We start from the raw sequence: 16,266 nt of genomic DNA, 5'->3' as shown, positions 1-16,266 counted from the left end.
AATCAATTAAGTGGCTGTTTGGGTGGAGCCCCACACACAGCCGCTGTTTTCTAATTGTGTAGGGCAGATGTAGGGCTAGGATCCCCCGCCGGCTCTTACAGAGTGAGGAGCGCTGGCGGCAGGAGGTAAGTGTATAGGAACATCTTACATGTTATACCCAAATTATGGGTGTAACATGCTCCTAAAGGTGAGCTTATCCTTTAAGATGTTTTTGCCCTCTAGTGTTGAAAAACAAGTTTTAAATGGTCGCCATATCGGGTGGAGTAAAACCGTGCATTATCAACGATTTTAAGTTAGTTATATAGTAGAAGAATTGAATTGTTGAAACTGTTGTTTCAGGAACATTCGTTTGACTTTTAAAACATTAATGGGGTAAATCGTTTGTTTTTTACTGTAGTAGCAAGAAAATTCGGAGAAGCAGGATGAAAAAAGTTTCTTGAACAAACACAGTTCTAACATTGTATATGGTTTTTATTCAGGAATTTACATTCCCTCCCAAATTGAATGCTATAAATAAACTAAATTAGTACTTTCAAACGACATTTGTCAAGTTATCGTATTGACCATACGAACATCCGTTTGTAAATCTACTTGTGTATGGCCAGCTCTACTGTGATCTTGACTGTCATGGACACAATGCCTAATGCCACGTACACAGGATCCGAAAACCGTACGAGAAAATCAGATTTCAAATTGATCGTACGATACCCGGATCATTAGTACAGAGCTTTCGAGAGCCGATCAGGACAGTTCATCCGATATTATTCTATCGTACGATTTTTGTTTAGTCAGTACAGCTGTCATTCAAAAATGCAATACAAATGCATTACAACACATGACATCACTTCCGAATTTGTATTCAGTCGTACAAGAATTTTCCTGACTTTAGTAAACACATCAGACTCGACATGAGATTAGAATGCAAAAAAAAAAAATGGACGATCATTCGTCCGATAATCGGATCGTGTGTACCGGGCATTAGTGTTATGTCATCACAGAGCCTGGGCTCATAGGGTAATGCTACACAGGAAAAACTATTAACATTGAGACCTGCCCCCATCCTGATGCTGGAGAAGAGGAAAAGAGACGGCGCTTGCCATGTAACCACACACAATGCACCTGCAATTTAATTGAAGTGTGAAGATGCAGTGAGAAAGAAGTAAAAAGTCTAGAAATTTAGTTCAGAAGTTGACCTTTAACCTCCCTGGCGGTATGATTATGTCTAGAATTTTGTACCAAAAGATTACAGTATACTGTATGTGTATTGTGTTTTTCACTTTTTGAATTTGGCTCCGAAACTCCGTCCCCATGCATCGTAACGTCGCAGGGAACGGAGCACTGTGAATTGAGCGAGGAGACACAACAGAGGAGCCCGCGCACACAACATGGATGCATCGCAGGATCCAGGGACAAGGTAAGTAACTTCCCCCTGTATCCTGCAATGCGATCCCGAGTCAGGCTCGGGCATACCGGTTTTGGTATAAAAAATTCACCCTGAGCCAGACTCGGGATTACCGCTAAGGAGGATAAAGTATATAAAAGCAAAACTTTTTTTTTTAGTTTTGGATAGAGTGGAGATGGATTAGAACACCTGTCAGGTTTTTATTTCTGTTTGTGTCCCCATTAAGGAGATTCACCCTCCCTGTTTGTCCTGTTTATCATTATTATTGAAAGTGAATGTAAAAAAAAAAATCACACATTTTGGAGTCTCCCAAGAAAAGTAATAGAGGGGAAATCTTCCAATGGTGACACTAGTTCTGGTGACCTGGGGTCCCCAAGGAGTTCACTGAATTTGCAGGGATTTCCTCTCCCTTCCTGTTTGGCTGTGGGACAGGAAGTAAGGTAAATCACTGTGTTATAACCGTCCCTTACACTATCCAAAATTAGTCAAAAAGATTTTCCAATAGTTCTACTATTAGGGGCATCCAGTGTTGCAAGTAACGGCGTTTAAATAAACGATGTTGCGTAACGATTGGCCTCCTGCGGGTAACTAGTAATCTACCTGATTACTTTTACCCTCTCGGCAACGCCGTTCCCACTAAATGGGCGACGTTACCGAGATTACCGATACTGAGCATTTGCGCGAGTACTTGTACTCCCGCAAATGCCCCCGATGCCAGATCCGATACTCCCCCCCCGCCGCCGTCGCCGCCGCATAACGCAACGCCGCCTAGTTAATCAGCGTGCGGGGAACATTACAGCTTTCATTTGAATAGCTGTCTGTTCCCAGCCGCGCCGCGTATAGACTCTCCCCCTTGCTCGGGATTGGACGGGTGATCTGTCTATCAAAGTGCAGATTACCCATCCAATCCCGAGCAAGGGGGAGTGTCTATACGCGGCGCGGCGGGGAACAGACAGCTATTAAAATGAAAACTGTAATGTTCCCTGCACGCTGATTAACTAGGCGGCGGCATCTAGGTATGGGGAGACATGGCTGCATACTGTATGTGGGGTGACATGGCTGCATATATGGGGGACATGGCTGCATATGTGGGGGACATGGCTGCATCTGTGGGGGACATGGCTGCATATATGGGGGACATGGCTGCATCTATGGGGGACATGGCTGCATCTATGGGGGACATGGCTGCATATATGGGGGACATGGCTGCATCTGTGGGGGACATGGCTGCATATGTGGGGGACATGGCTGCATATGTGGGGGACATGGCTGCATATATGGGGGACATGGCTGCATCTGTGGGGGACATGGCTGCATCTGTGGGGGACATGGCTGCATATATGGGGGACATGGCTGCATATGTGGGGGACATGGCTGCATATGTGGGGGACATGGCTGCATCTGTGGGGGACATGGCTGCATCTGTGGGGGACATGGCTGCATATGTGGGGGACATGGCTGCATCTGTGGGGGACATGGCTGCATCTGTGGGGGACATGGCTGCATATGTGGGGGACATGGGTGCATATGTGGGGGACATGGCTGTATATGTGGGGGACATGGCTGCATCTGTGGGGGACATGGCTGCATCTGTGGTATCGGGACAACCTTTAAAATCCTTTCTAGATTTCTAGGTTTGGTATAGATTTTAAAAAAACATGCCCTGCAGTAGAAAAGTCACACAAAAAAAAAAAAAGGCATATGATTAACCGTAATTGCATTGTAGAATATAAAAAAAAAAATCTCAGTTACTTTGCCAATAAAGTAACTGAGTCACTAACTCAATTACTTTTTCGGACAAGTAACTTGTAATTGTAACTAATTACTTTTTTAAAGGAAGATGAGCAACACTGGGGGCATCGGGGGAGAAGAAAACTACTGGTTTGAGTGTACCGTAAAAAGTTTGGCTGACTTTTTTACATACTGTATTACTGTGAGCTGTCCCTATTTTGAAAAGCTAGGCTAAGACCTGCACCACACAAAATACAATTAGTATCTATTTACATTTGTGTGGTACGTTAACATGCGTTGCGATTCACGTTACTGCACGTTGCATTACGCCAGCAATTGAAGTCAATGGATTCTCAATGCACTAAAACACATGAAAATCAGATGAGCCACGAAATGGTTAACACACTGCAGCCCATTATAGTGCAATGCACATGCTCTAACTCAGTTTATTAGGGTGCTATTTAAAATGAATGGCACCACAATGTGTCAACGCATGTAATATGCATTGTGCACATTGCAGTAACTTGCATATTACTGCATCACATGAATGTAAGCTGGCTTTTAATTTTGCAGCAATTCATAAAAAATAAATAAAAAAAACAAAGAGCCTGCTGGGGTAGCTTTTTAAAGATATACATTTATTGGCATCAATGGCCTAAACACTTAAATTATTATTATTAAACATGTGTTGTCATTCATTCGCTTTTATTAGGCACAATGGTAGTCACTGACCCGTGTATAAATCAGATTTCTCTGAATTGTGTATTGGTCAGTTTCTCAAGTTCACCAAGGATGATATTTCTGCTTCTTTTTTTCTCAATGCTATACAAGATCATTTAAAAGATTCTACTCTTTAGGGGAAAAATAACATCACCTGGAGCAAACAAGGCAGCATTTTCTATTTTTAGCTAGCCTTGTGCTTTGTTTAGAGATTTCTGTAGTTTGATCTAATTTGACTTATTCTGTTTGATCGGTCAACATTCTGCAAGTCAATTTCCACTATTACCACTACACAACTGCGCTACATTTATTTTTAGAGCATATTTAAAATATATTAAAACCTATAATAAGTCTATCCTACATTTTGCCTATCAATGGAAATGAAACGAAAAGCAAATAGTATGTATGTGAATCGTTCCATATATACATTTTTTTTTTTTTTTGTATTTGTTTGAGTTTTAGCCTTGGTAATTAAATTCATGAATGTGGATTTTTATTTGGATGTGCCAATTAGTTAACTACGCGGATTCATGCTTTATGCCTGTAAAAATCTTTTTACAGATGTTTGCAGGGAAACTCATATTGCTTTCATGCTATCATTAACTGAACTAACTACATAAACTGAAATCGAATTGACTTATGGGTTAAGAACAATTTATAAACATCATGAGTTTTTAACATTATTGTATTGAAGTATCACCCTAGTTTAGAAGCATTTCTCGCATATTTTGGGGTTTATTTACCAAAGTGCTGCTGTGAATAGTAGCCAATCAGCTTCTAACTTCAGCCTGTTCAATTAAAGTGATTGTAAAGTCTCAAATTAAATTTTTAATTAATAACAAAAAACAATATACCTATCTGCTCTGTGCAATTCCATTTCACAGAGCGGCTCAGAACCTCCTCTTCTTGGGTCCCTCACTGGCGCTCTTGACTCCTCCTCTTCTTGGTGTGAAACCATAAGAAGTTGCTTGGCTTGTGGCACACATGCGTGCTTGATCCCAAGTCGTTGCCTGTGTCCATTGACACAGACAGTAAGGCTCAGGCCCCACCCCCTGCTTAGTAGTCACAGGATTTAACTGACAGTAGTATGAACCAATTGCTCTTCCTGCTCTCAGCCAAGCCTGTGAGAGCAGGGAGAAGAGGAGAGAGCCACTGCAGATAGACACTGCACTGGTTCGAGTAAGGGCTCAAGTAAGTATGGTGGGATGATACAGTGGAACCTCGGATTACGAGCATAATCCGTTCCAGGAAAACGTTCGTAATCCAAAGTACTCACATATCAAAGCGAGTTTCCCCATTGAAGTCAATGGAAACTAAAATAATTCATTCCGCATGGACTTCAATAGCATGCAATACCGCATGCAGCCAAAGGCCGGGGCACCAGAGAGCCTCGGAAACGGCTGAAAAGGCCAGAGGACACCTCGACTAACCTTCAGCAAACCTCAGAAAGACTTTGTTCCCAAGATTTGTAGAGGTCAGCCATGTTCTTCTCGGGTCTTTCTGTGCATTTCCGAACGTCACTGATCGGCTGCGACTGGCAACGTTCGGCTCTGCTCGGTCCCCGGCACCCCCCACCTCAGGCCAAAACCAGTACTGCACACTGGTTTGGTCTGAATAGTGCTCGTTTTGCGAGACAACACTCGCAAAGCGAGTTACAATTTTTAAAAATACAATTTTCGCATTGCGAAACGTTCGTTAACCGCGTTATTTGCAATCAGAGGTTCCACTGTACTTTGACCTAAACATTTTTTACCCTAATGCAAGTAAGGCATTAAGGTAAAACATGTTTAGGCTTTACAACCACTATTAACCTGAGTTTACACTATAGCGATGCTGGAACCAGCTTGAATCCAGCGCCGGTTCTCGCATTGATGTCCCGCAGGCAGTTCACACTGCCCTCTGCGGGTGTCAATACAATGTTAATGACATCCCCAGATCCATTTACAGATCGCAGTGTGAACTGTGAACTCACACAGGAATTAAGATTGCATGGGTATGAACCCCCAGGCGATCCGCTTCCAGTGCAGGAAAAAAGTCCCTGCACCTTTTTTATGTGAATTCAATGCAAGTGCAGCCATACAAACTGTATGGCTCAACTTGCATTGCACAGACATTGCATGTAATAGGCACAGCAGTGTGGGGGTGAATCACATGCGATGTCTGTATTCTCTATAGTGTGACCCCAGGATAAAGGCTAAGTTGACCTTAAAAATAATAAATACACACTTTTTTGCAGGTATTTATTTATTTACTTTTTTACTAGGAGCCTGTAAAGCATTGCACCCACGATCAGCAGATCGCAGGTGCAGTGTCCAGCTCCTGCAAACTGTCACTGTAGCGGCATACGTCTCAACATTTTGAGATGGGAATGAGGGACACCTACTAACAAACGTGCGTAGGCATAAGACACGCCCCTCTGCCACACCCCCTTAAAGGAGAATTAACAAAAAAAAGGTTAATTAAATCCACAAGGGATTTTTTTTACAACTACTATTCCTTTATATTGACTTTTAAATGTACAAATGTAGCAATTTAGAAATTGGATGAAAGATTTAGCACTGGGAAACACTTTTTGAAAGATAAAATGTGCATTTTATATACAACTATTTGGATCAGACCAAGATGAGGGACAAATGAGGAGGAAAGAGGGACAGAGGGACTTTGTTCCAAATCAGGGACAGTCCCATAAAATCAGGGACAGTTGGGAGCTATGTAGCTGTACTGACAGGCAGTTACTGACTGGCAGGAAGAATCAATAAACTACTATAGCGCTCACCAGCATCCTTGTAGTTCATTGAAAACTTCAAGACGTCAGCTGCTATGTTTAACAGTAATTTTAGTTTTCTAATTCACAAAACTCTGTGATTGAATGACACGGCCAGTTGCTTAGTTGCTAATAATGGAATTCTTAATAAAGGGCCCTTGGTGGAGCTTAGCTACGACGTCAGGGAAAGTCAGACCACATTAAAAATGATAATTGAAAGGGATGTAATCACTGGAGGAGGCCATGGCTCTGAAGCTCTATTTACATAAAAATTTACACTGGTAGGGGAAAAAACCATGAGATGTTATTTAAAACTGGATACAGGTGTTCAAATTCACACAGGAGAAAGAATTACATGTAGAAAATGTGTACATTCAAGGTTGAACTGCAGAAGCTGTGGTCAGAATACTGTATCTCAGTGGTTTTATTTATGAAATCTCCCAGGGTGGTGAATTAGTTAGTTGGAGATACTGTTTTAAGTAAATGTACCTGGTTTCTCTTTAGTACAGATTCATCTTAAGCCTAGGTTCACATTGATGTGGTGCGAGGATTCACAGCGATTCCTGTGCATTTCCTGCACCACATCACAGTCGCACTCCATTCATGCAATCCACTGTGGATGTCAATGTTAAGTTAATGACACCCCAAAAATGGGTGAGTCTGATCACATGGGTGCATGCACCTTTTTTTGTGCGGGTGCGGTATGATCTGAGCCATACAAAATAAATGGGCTCAAATTGAACTGCAAAGAATCGCATGTGATTTGAACAGGAATGTGGTGCAATTCCTGTGCGATTAACATGTGGTTCCCCACACCACACCAGTTTGAACCTAGAGTAATGCTGAATTCCAGAATTGATACCCCTTGTATAGGAGAATTTAATTAAATAAATGTTTTTGTGCCTAGAGTTTCGCTTTAAGGCCCTATTCACATCTGTGCAGTTCATATATTTTAAGTGTGCTGCGCTAAAAAAAGTACGGCATACAGCATCTTTCATGCGCTTTCATCAACACTCAATAGAGTTCTATGGCAGTGCGCCTAAAATGGGGCAAAAAAGCTATGTGCCAAAAACACACCACACAGACATGAACTGACCCCAAGGCTGGTTTCACACTGCTGCACTGCAGTTTGGCCACATTGTAAGATTATCCACAGTTTTCACAAGTTTTTACTGTGGTTATAGCCTCGGCCCCATAGACTTTCTATGAGATTGTGCATTTTTGGCAAGCACACTTAAGATGCAACGTGCAGGACTTTGGGGATGCTTTGAAAAACACCAAAAACATTTGACCTAATAGAAAGTCCATGAGACCGCAGCTAAAACTGCAGGTTAAATGCTTGAAAAACATGGATACACCAGCGCTGTGGCCAAGCCACAACACAGCAGTGTGCAACTAGCCTACGTTTAAAAAAAAAACATTAGAAGGCAGTCCGATCTGCAGATATAATCCAACCCCAAGGCTTTGTTTTTGTTTTTTCCTAATTACTGTAATATAAACATGCACGTTTCCTGAGCTACATGTTTATTACAGGAGTAAGCCGAAAGACAAGCACCTTCACGGGTGGCTTATTTCACAAGAAAACAATAGTGCCTGGCTGAAATGATCCTATTTGGCTGATTGCTAATTCTTCCAAAATTTGAGTCTATGGCCCCGTACACACGACTGTGTGTACGGGGCCAGAAACTCGGAAACTCGGTTCAGAGCTGAATTCTGCCGAGAAACCCGGCCGTGTGTACACTTTCGGCCGAGGAAGCCGACGAGGACCTCGGCGAGGAAATAGAGAACATGTTCTCTATTTCCTCGTTGTTCTATGGGAGAACTCGGCCCGCCGAGCTCCTCGGCGGCTTCAGGACTGAACACGCCGAGGAACTCGACGTGTTTGGCACGTCGAGTTCCTCGGCCGTGTGTACGAGGCCTATGGGTATTCGGTGTAGTCTTCATCAAAAGACATGACAAATATCACAGGGGTTGATTTACTAAAACTGGAGAGTACAAAATCTGGTGAAGCTCTGCATAGAAACCAATCAGCTTCCATTTTTTTTGTCAATGCTTAATTAAACAAGTTGAAGTTAGAAGCTGATTGGCTATCATGCACAGTTGCACCAGATTTTGCACTCTCCAGTTTTAGTAAATCAACCCCACTGATGTTTCTGCCCACCAGTTTGTCCATAACACATTACACCCAACCCCACTGCTTTCCACCACCCATGCTTATGGCACTTTTGAATACCAGCAATTTCACTAAATGTCTAAGTTGTTATAACAAAAAACAATGTTAATTTTTAAACAAAGTATCCAAAAACTGAATGATATATGTATCATTGCATATCAACTGTACTTTTTAGTTCCTAGCCTATCTAATAAAGGCTCCCAATAAACTAGGTAAAGACTTTGTGCTGCTCCTCGTTGTGAAGGTGTGTTGTCTATACACGATAATGCTGATGTAAAAACAATTGTTTAAAACTTGTGCCGTTCTGATACCAAAGTTAGTTATGAATACCTTTACAATTCTTAATGATGATGGCAAGTAATCTGGAGATATTTTGTGAACTTTGCATGATCTCTGTGACAATTACCCTCTGAGAAAGTCATTGAAGGACTAACGCAGAAGTCAGGGTTTTTTAATTGCACGGCATCATTAAAATTTGGTCCCTCAAGCTTGCTGAAAGATAACTTTAAAATATGTACTCATGACAACTATACCATTTCTGTTTTAGTAAAGCACTCTCTGTTTTAGTGAGCGAAGATACTTGAGAGGTCACAAAATACGAAATCTGGCATCTTTTTCAGGGAACATAGATAAAGAATGTAATGGTATCTATGAAGTATTGCCTTGCTTTGCATATCTTGACTCCGATCCTACCTAATTGTGTCTAAACACATTAGGCTGAAGGCTTGTACAAAATAGAAATGTTTCCATGCATTTTTTTTTACTATTATAAACCATAATGCTGACCATACACAAACAATGGCAGTTTCGAAAGTGAAACAGTGCCAACAGTGCTCACATTGGAGAGATTACCTCTCACTGCCTTTTGCATCTCTGGAAGAAGAAGCAAAGAAAAAATGATCTCTATGAGACATAGGTGTTGATTTACTAAAGGAAAATAGACAGTGCACTTTGTAAATTGACATCATTCAATCATGTGCAAACAAAGAAAAAGCATTTTTTTTTTTTTTTCCTTGCACGTGATTGGGTATTCTTTTCAAAGTGAAACTTTACCTCATTTACTAATCTCCGAAACAATTGCCCTTGCAGAGTGCAATTGCACTTTGCAAAGTGCACAGTCTATTTACCCTTAGTAGATCAACCCCACAGATAATAAAAAGAAGCCCTGACAGGTTTCCAAAAAAAAATAAAAAGAGACGCTTTAAATTAATATGCTGTAAAAGGGGACAGGTTACTGTATAAAGACTAACACTAGTTATAAACTACAGTGGGTCATTTTATTCTAATACAGTAAAACCTTGGTTTGAGAGTAACTTGGTTTGAGAGGGTTTTGCAAGACAAGCAAAAAGTTTTAATACATTTTGCCTTGATATACTAGCAATGTCTTGATATAAGAGCCCAGAGGCGATTAAGTTCGCATGTGTTGCGCTATATAAGTTTTTATTCATTCATTCATTCATTCATAAGAGCAGCATCATGTCACAACTGAGAATAAAAAAAGAAGAGAGGAGCCTCTAAGTGTAGCAATATGGTTACATTTAATGAAGGTACAACATTTTAGCAACTTATTGCTACACTTAAGAGTCTCTTCTCTTCTATACCCTGTAAAGAAATGCTTTGATATACAAGTGCTTTGGATTACAAGCATGTTTCTGGAACGAATTATACTCGCAATCCAATGTTATACTGTACTTGGGCTGCTAATGAGACACCCCTAAGCAATCAATTGCATTTTCACAGGGTTGCTGTGGGTTACTGCACAACAGTTTAACCTTTAACCTCAAGAAAATCCAAATGTCCATAGTATTTGCATAGCAGTATAGCTTCTATGTTAAAAAAAAAAAAAAAAAAAAAAGCCTTAAAACAAATTAATTTCTTTTTCTTTTTTCTTTCTTTTCCTTAGTTTCCTATCCCCTCCATCACGAGTCAGAATATAAATGTCTAATAATTATTACCAGAAAATTGAATTAGTCAATAGGTAAGCATGATTCTCTAATTCATATGATTCATGAGAGCCTAATAAACATGTGACCCCTGTAAGGTTAAGGGGTCATTTAAAAGAGAATTTCTATTGCATTGATTCAATTGAGAAGTAACCACAAGTTTTGTATTCTAACAAACTATATACAGTTTAACAGAGCTCATCTTTACAATGTGACAGCTGTTTAAAAGCAAGGTTCTGGCTAAATTGCATGTATGTAACTGAATTAAAATAGAACTCTAAAGCAGTATTAGTTGTTTGATGAATCAATCTCAGAATTTGAATGCTAGGAGGCCAGACCATGCATGCAATAGCCTCTCTAGCACACAAACTGTAATTCAGCATTTTTTTTTGTTGTAGTGTAGCTGTAAAAAGAAATAGAGTGGATAAGCAATATAAGAAATCCTGTTATGTGTTTGAGTTTGTCCTCTGTTCCTACAAAGAGCATACAGATCATTTTGCAAAGAACACCATTGTAAGCAGATGAAAAGAGTCGTCTTACCTTCTGATGATATCACAATGATAACATGCAGAGTGAGGAAAAAACACAAATAGGTGAATGTCATTCTTGCAAATCTACCAGCAAGTGATGCTGTAAGCCAGAATCAATCAGGATCTGTATACCGTGCTCACATCTCAGCTGAGAGTTTTTATACAGGAGAGGGTACACAGCTAAGAAGGTGAACTCCTCCCTCTACTGAATATTCCCTGATTCCACCAATAAGTGTCACTCATTGCTTATCTTTTTTTAAACTTGTTCCAACAACCGATAGTAAATTCTTCTGTCACTGACATAGAGTGTAATTGCAAGGAAATTCCAACTCGATAATTAAAAGCTCTCAATTAACTAAAGAACTCTAGACTTGAATACTAATAAAATGCATTAATTATTCAAAAGCATGTTTAGTTATTCTTCTGCATTATCAGGCTTTTGCTGAGATTGTGATATATGTTGCATCAAAAAGCCAGCCATACAGTGGCATGTTGCAATTGCTTCTTGCTGTAATTTACAGGTATCGTGAGAGCTTATTTTGTTCTGTCACAATGATGTGCTGAAGACAAATTGATTATTGAGGTATAGTATATATATTTAGGTATGGAACATTTTTTTATTCTTATGTATTTTATATTGCATAAATGTGCCACTGTAATGTACACGAGATAATGTTTAAAAATATTCATATCTATGATGGTAAATTGTATTTATGCTAGTGCTGCTATTACTACTACTACTACTATTATTATTATTATCATCAGGCCTTTTTTTCCTCAGAGTATAGGTGCAGGAACTCCCCCTTTCTGAGTCGCCCCATTTCTCCTTCCCTACCCACCTCCAAAAGACCGTTACTTGGCTCCACCCCCTGCCCACCTTCCAGTAGTGCCTTTTATAGAGAATACAGACTGTTACTTGGCTCCACCCCCTGCCCACCTTCCAGTAGTGCCTTTTATAGAGAATACAGAACCAAGTATCATTTTTTGCTGCCAAGTAATTTGTATGGAATTAGTTAAAAATAACAAGAAAAGCAGTAAAATAGATCCCTTGCAGCCAGCAACACCAATAGAACCTCCAGCAACAATAGATCTTCCTACAACAATAATGCCAAATATCCCCCAGGCAAATATAGACCCCCAGTAACAATAGACTCCCCAGCAACTAGTGACCCCTGACAACAACAACAGATATGCCCACAGCCAGCATCAAGAGACCCTCCAGCAGCCAGCAACTATAGACCCCTCCCTCAACAGTGGATCTCTCCCAGTGACAACTAACCCCCCCAGCAACATAAGACCCACCCCACCAGTAATAAATCTCCCACCAGTAACAACAGACTTCCTCAGCAACAATTGACCCTCCCATGCTAAAATAGACCCCCCCAGCTACAATAGATCCCCCAGCAGCCAGCATCAGCAGATAATTCAGCACACCCCAGCACCCCTTTGCACACATTCAGTCCTGGAGGTGCCAGAACTGCGTTCCCCCGCGTTCCTACAGAAAAAAAGCCCTGATTATTATTATTATTATTATTATTATTATTATTATTATTATTATTATGAGATTCTTTTATAAAGTTGAGGTATAGTAGCTTCTGTCCATAACATGGGCCCCAATGACTTGACATTTGGTAAGAGCATTAGGCCTCATGCACACTGGACGTTAAAATAACGTTATAAAAACGCCAGTAGCTTTGCAGTGAGTTTTTCAACTTTTTTTTTACTTTTTTCAACTTTTTTGCAATAGACTTTTTAGCGTTTATTAGCGTTTTTCCGCGTTAGCACCTTCTTTAGCGTTTTTTTGTTGAAGAATTTTTTTTCTTCAATGGATCAAAAAACGAAAAAACGTAACGTTTTTGAGCGTTTATCAGAGTTTATCAGCGTTAGAGCGTTTTTAGAGCTGAAGAACGTCTCTCAGAACCCACTAGTTTTGGTTTTTTTTTTTTACTGCTCAAGAACGCCACTGTCCAAAACTGCTGATAACAGTCTGTGGGGGTTATTTACTAAAGGCAAATCCACTTTGCACTACAAGTGCACTGGAAGTGCACTTGGAAGTGCAGTTGCTGTAGATCTGAGGGGAAGATCTGAAATTAGAGGAAGCTCTGCTGATTTTATCATCCAATCATGTGCAAGCTAAAATGCTGTTTTTTATTTTCCTTGCATGTCCCCCTCAGATCTACAGTGACTACACTTGCAAGTGCACTTGTAGTGCAAAGCGGATTTGCCTTTTGTAAATAACCCCCTATGTGTGCATGAACACATAGGATAACATGATGGAGAGTTTAATGACTGTGGAAAAAAACACCTACTGCCAAAAACAGCTACTGTAAAAACATCCAAAAACGTCCAGTGTGCATGAGGCCTTATACTTTGTAAGGCGCAAAGGCTTGGCTTTACATTATACCAGGGAACATGAAGTAAAGTTTAATATTCTCAGGACCTGCTATAGAGCAAGCTTTTGTTTGGCACTTAGTATGGTTTTGCTGAAACACTATTTCATTATAGTTATAGCTACCAAATGCATGGATTTGCATGTTATAAACTGTAAATATTTTAATAACCAAGGGTAACCTTGGACTGTCACCTTTTAAGTTTAACGCCAAGCGGATCCTGAAAATTACCATTAGTGCATATATGCATATATGCATATATAACTTTATTTTTTTTTTCATTTTGCATAGAGTAAGGAAGGGTTATTACCCTAGTCAAATTTTCTTTCGCCATCTCTGTCCCATTGTGGAGATTTCCCTACAGCGAGAGGAAATCCCTGCAAATTAAGGGAATTCCTTGGCGACCCCCAGGTCATCAGAACTGGCATGCCTATAGGAAGATTTCCCTTCTATAACTTTTCTGGGGACAACTCTTTTACTTTCACTTTCAATGTTATTGGTAAACAGAACACATAGGGTGAATCCTCATAACGGAGGCACCGACAGCAACAAAAACTGACAGGTGCTCTAATCCATCTCCCCTCTATCCAAAACTTTAAAAAAAGTTTTTCCCTTAATTATACTTTAAGAGTAAGATCTTATTATTATCCTTCTTCATTTCCATGGGCAGCAGCATTAGCTAAACTCAGAAATAGCTTCACTGAAAGAGGAAGTAAACTGCTATCTGAAAAGGTTCAGTGAGCAGCTTGGGAAGTTACTTCTCCTGAGCAGTTGACAGATTCAGTGATCTGCTACAATTGTTTAGCACACTAACGCTTAAGCTACACAAGCGTAAGCAGTCTCCAACATACAACAAGGTGTGTCAGTGTGGACCTAGCAGCTTAAAGGGCCATGGCAGAACAGAGAATCCATCATCACCAGCGGCTCCTCTGGAGATAATGCCACACATGCATTTTACAATCATGAAATACCGGTATTTGCGAATGGTCAATGTCTAAGTTGAGCTTTGGAAAACTCATTTAAACTGACAAGGATTTCAAAGAGGAAGGTTTATATCTTGTGAAAGGAGAACAAGCTTAATACTTTAAAGGGTAACTCTACTTTCATGGAGAAAAAAATGGCAAATAAAGAAAAAAAAAATATAGCGTAATTGCGACACTGATAAATCTTCTTAGAATGCATTGCACTATGGCTACCTGTAATTGTTCTGTACACAGAGTATGTACTGACCACCCCCCAGAAACATAATTTCCCGCTTGTGTGATTGGCTCACCAATTTTCCCAGAAGTCTGCCTAAGATACAAGTCAGATTTCAGGCATGCCCTGCAACAAAAATGTCATTTTTGGAGAGATACTTTCAATAGGAACACGTCTAAAGGGATGCAGGCCCAGCAGATTTCCTCATTAGTGCCCTGCATCTGCACACCTGACTGGTAATTATGAAACCACTCCCATTTGACCCACTTAGAACAGAGGCACAGAGAAACACACAGGGATTTCTTCAGAATAACAAAAAGGTAGGAATCTCTGCAACAAAGTTTGTTATAATCTTTGCAATGTACACAGATCACCCAGGGGATATGTTTTTTTTTTTTGAGAAAAGTGGAGTTAAGCTTTAGGGTATAACTACCGTATTTTTCGGACCTTAAGACACACTTTTTTCCCCCAAAAATATGGGGAAATGTGTCTGCGTCTTATGGAGCGAATGTGCATCAGGCACCGCCCCCTGACGCCGCTGTCAACGCCCCCCGCCACTGCCAGCAACTCCCCCAGCTCAGTGCTGTGTTATGGGCTATGGAAAGGGAAAAAGCCAAGCCCCCCACCCGCACAAATGCAGCCCCCGTCGGCCGGCTCGATATAGTGGCACTTGCAGGGGTGGACCGACACACATACTGAACGCTGCAAGCCCAGCAACGAGCACCCTGTGAATGGCCGGGCAGTTGACATTGGCATCTGTGATTGGCCCCAGCGGCGAATTTGGGGGCGGGGTTGGTCTGTGTGGTCTGTGAGTGACCAAGCTGCACGCTGCACGTGTGAGTCCCGCTTCTCTGCCTGCCGTGCGGTGTTTCCTGAGGTCTCCCTCTGATCCCTCTGTCACACTGTCAGCCCCTCTCCCATTCTATTAGTCAGCCCACCTCTGTCTGCCCCTCTCTATCAGCCCACCCCTCTGTCTTTCAGCCCACCTCCCCCTCTGTCTGTCAGTGCCTCCCTCTTTATCAGCCCCCCTTTCTACGAGCCCACCCCTCTCTGTCAGTGCCCCCCTTTCTATCAGGCCCCCTTATTATCAGCACTCCCTCCCTCTCTGTCAGTCAGCCCCCTTTCTGTACCTCCCGCTCTGTCGGCACCCCCTCCACCTCTGTCAGCGCCCCCTCTGTCAGCACCCCCCTCCCCCTCCATCAGCCCACCCCTCTCTGTCAGCCACAGTAGGGTGCATCGTGCCAGCCAACCACTGACCCGCAGCAGGGTGCCAGCCAGCCACCTACAGCGACATACCCACAGCAGGGCCAGAGTGCCAGCCAGCCACCCAGGGTGACCCATCCACACCAGGAAACCAGCCAGCCACACACAGGAGCCAGCCCGACATGTCCTGACACTTGCTGAGAAGATAGAGCA

General features: G+C 41.5%; 1 protein-coding gene across 2 annotated transcripts in view; it reads right to left on the bottom strand.

The window, feature by feature from the left end:
* CA4 (carbonic anhydrase 4) overlaps positions 1-11,418 on the bottom strand; it is a 123,074-nt gene extending 111,656 nt beyond the window's left edge. For both annotated transcript variants that reach the window (XM_040336908.1, XM_040336909.1), the window contains exon 1: positions 11,274-11,418. In XM_040336908.1, coding sequence (XP_040192842.1) covers positions 11,274-11,337 — 64 coding nt within the window. In that variant the 5' untranslated portion in view covers positions 11,338-11,418. The remainder of the gene's footprint in view (positions 1-11,273) is intronic.
* Positions 11,419-16,266: the final 4,848 nt, after the last annotated feature.

The sequence above is a fragment of the Rana temporaria genome, chromosome 2 (assembly GCF_905171775.1).
Source record: "Rana temporaria chromosome 2, aRanTem1.1, whole genome shotgun sequence".
NCBI classification, from domain to species: domain Eukaryota; kingdom Metazoa; phylum Chordata; class Amphibia; order Anura; family Ranidae; genus Rana; species Rana temporaria.
This window is presented reverse-complemented; position numbering and strand designations above follow the sequence as displayed.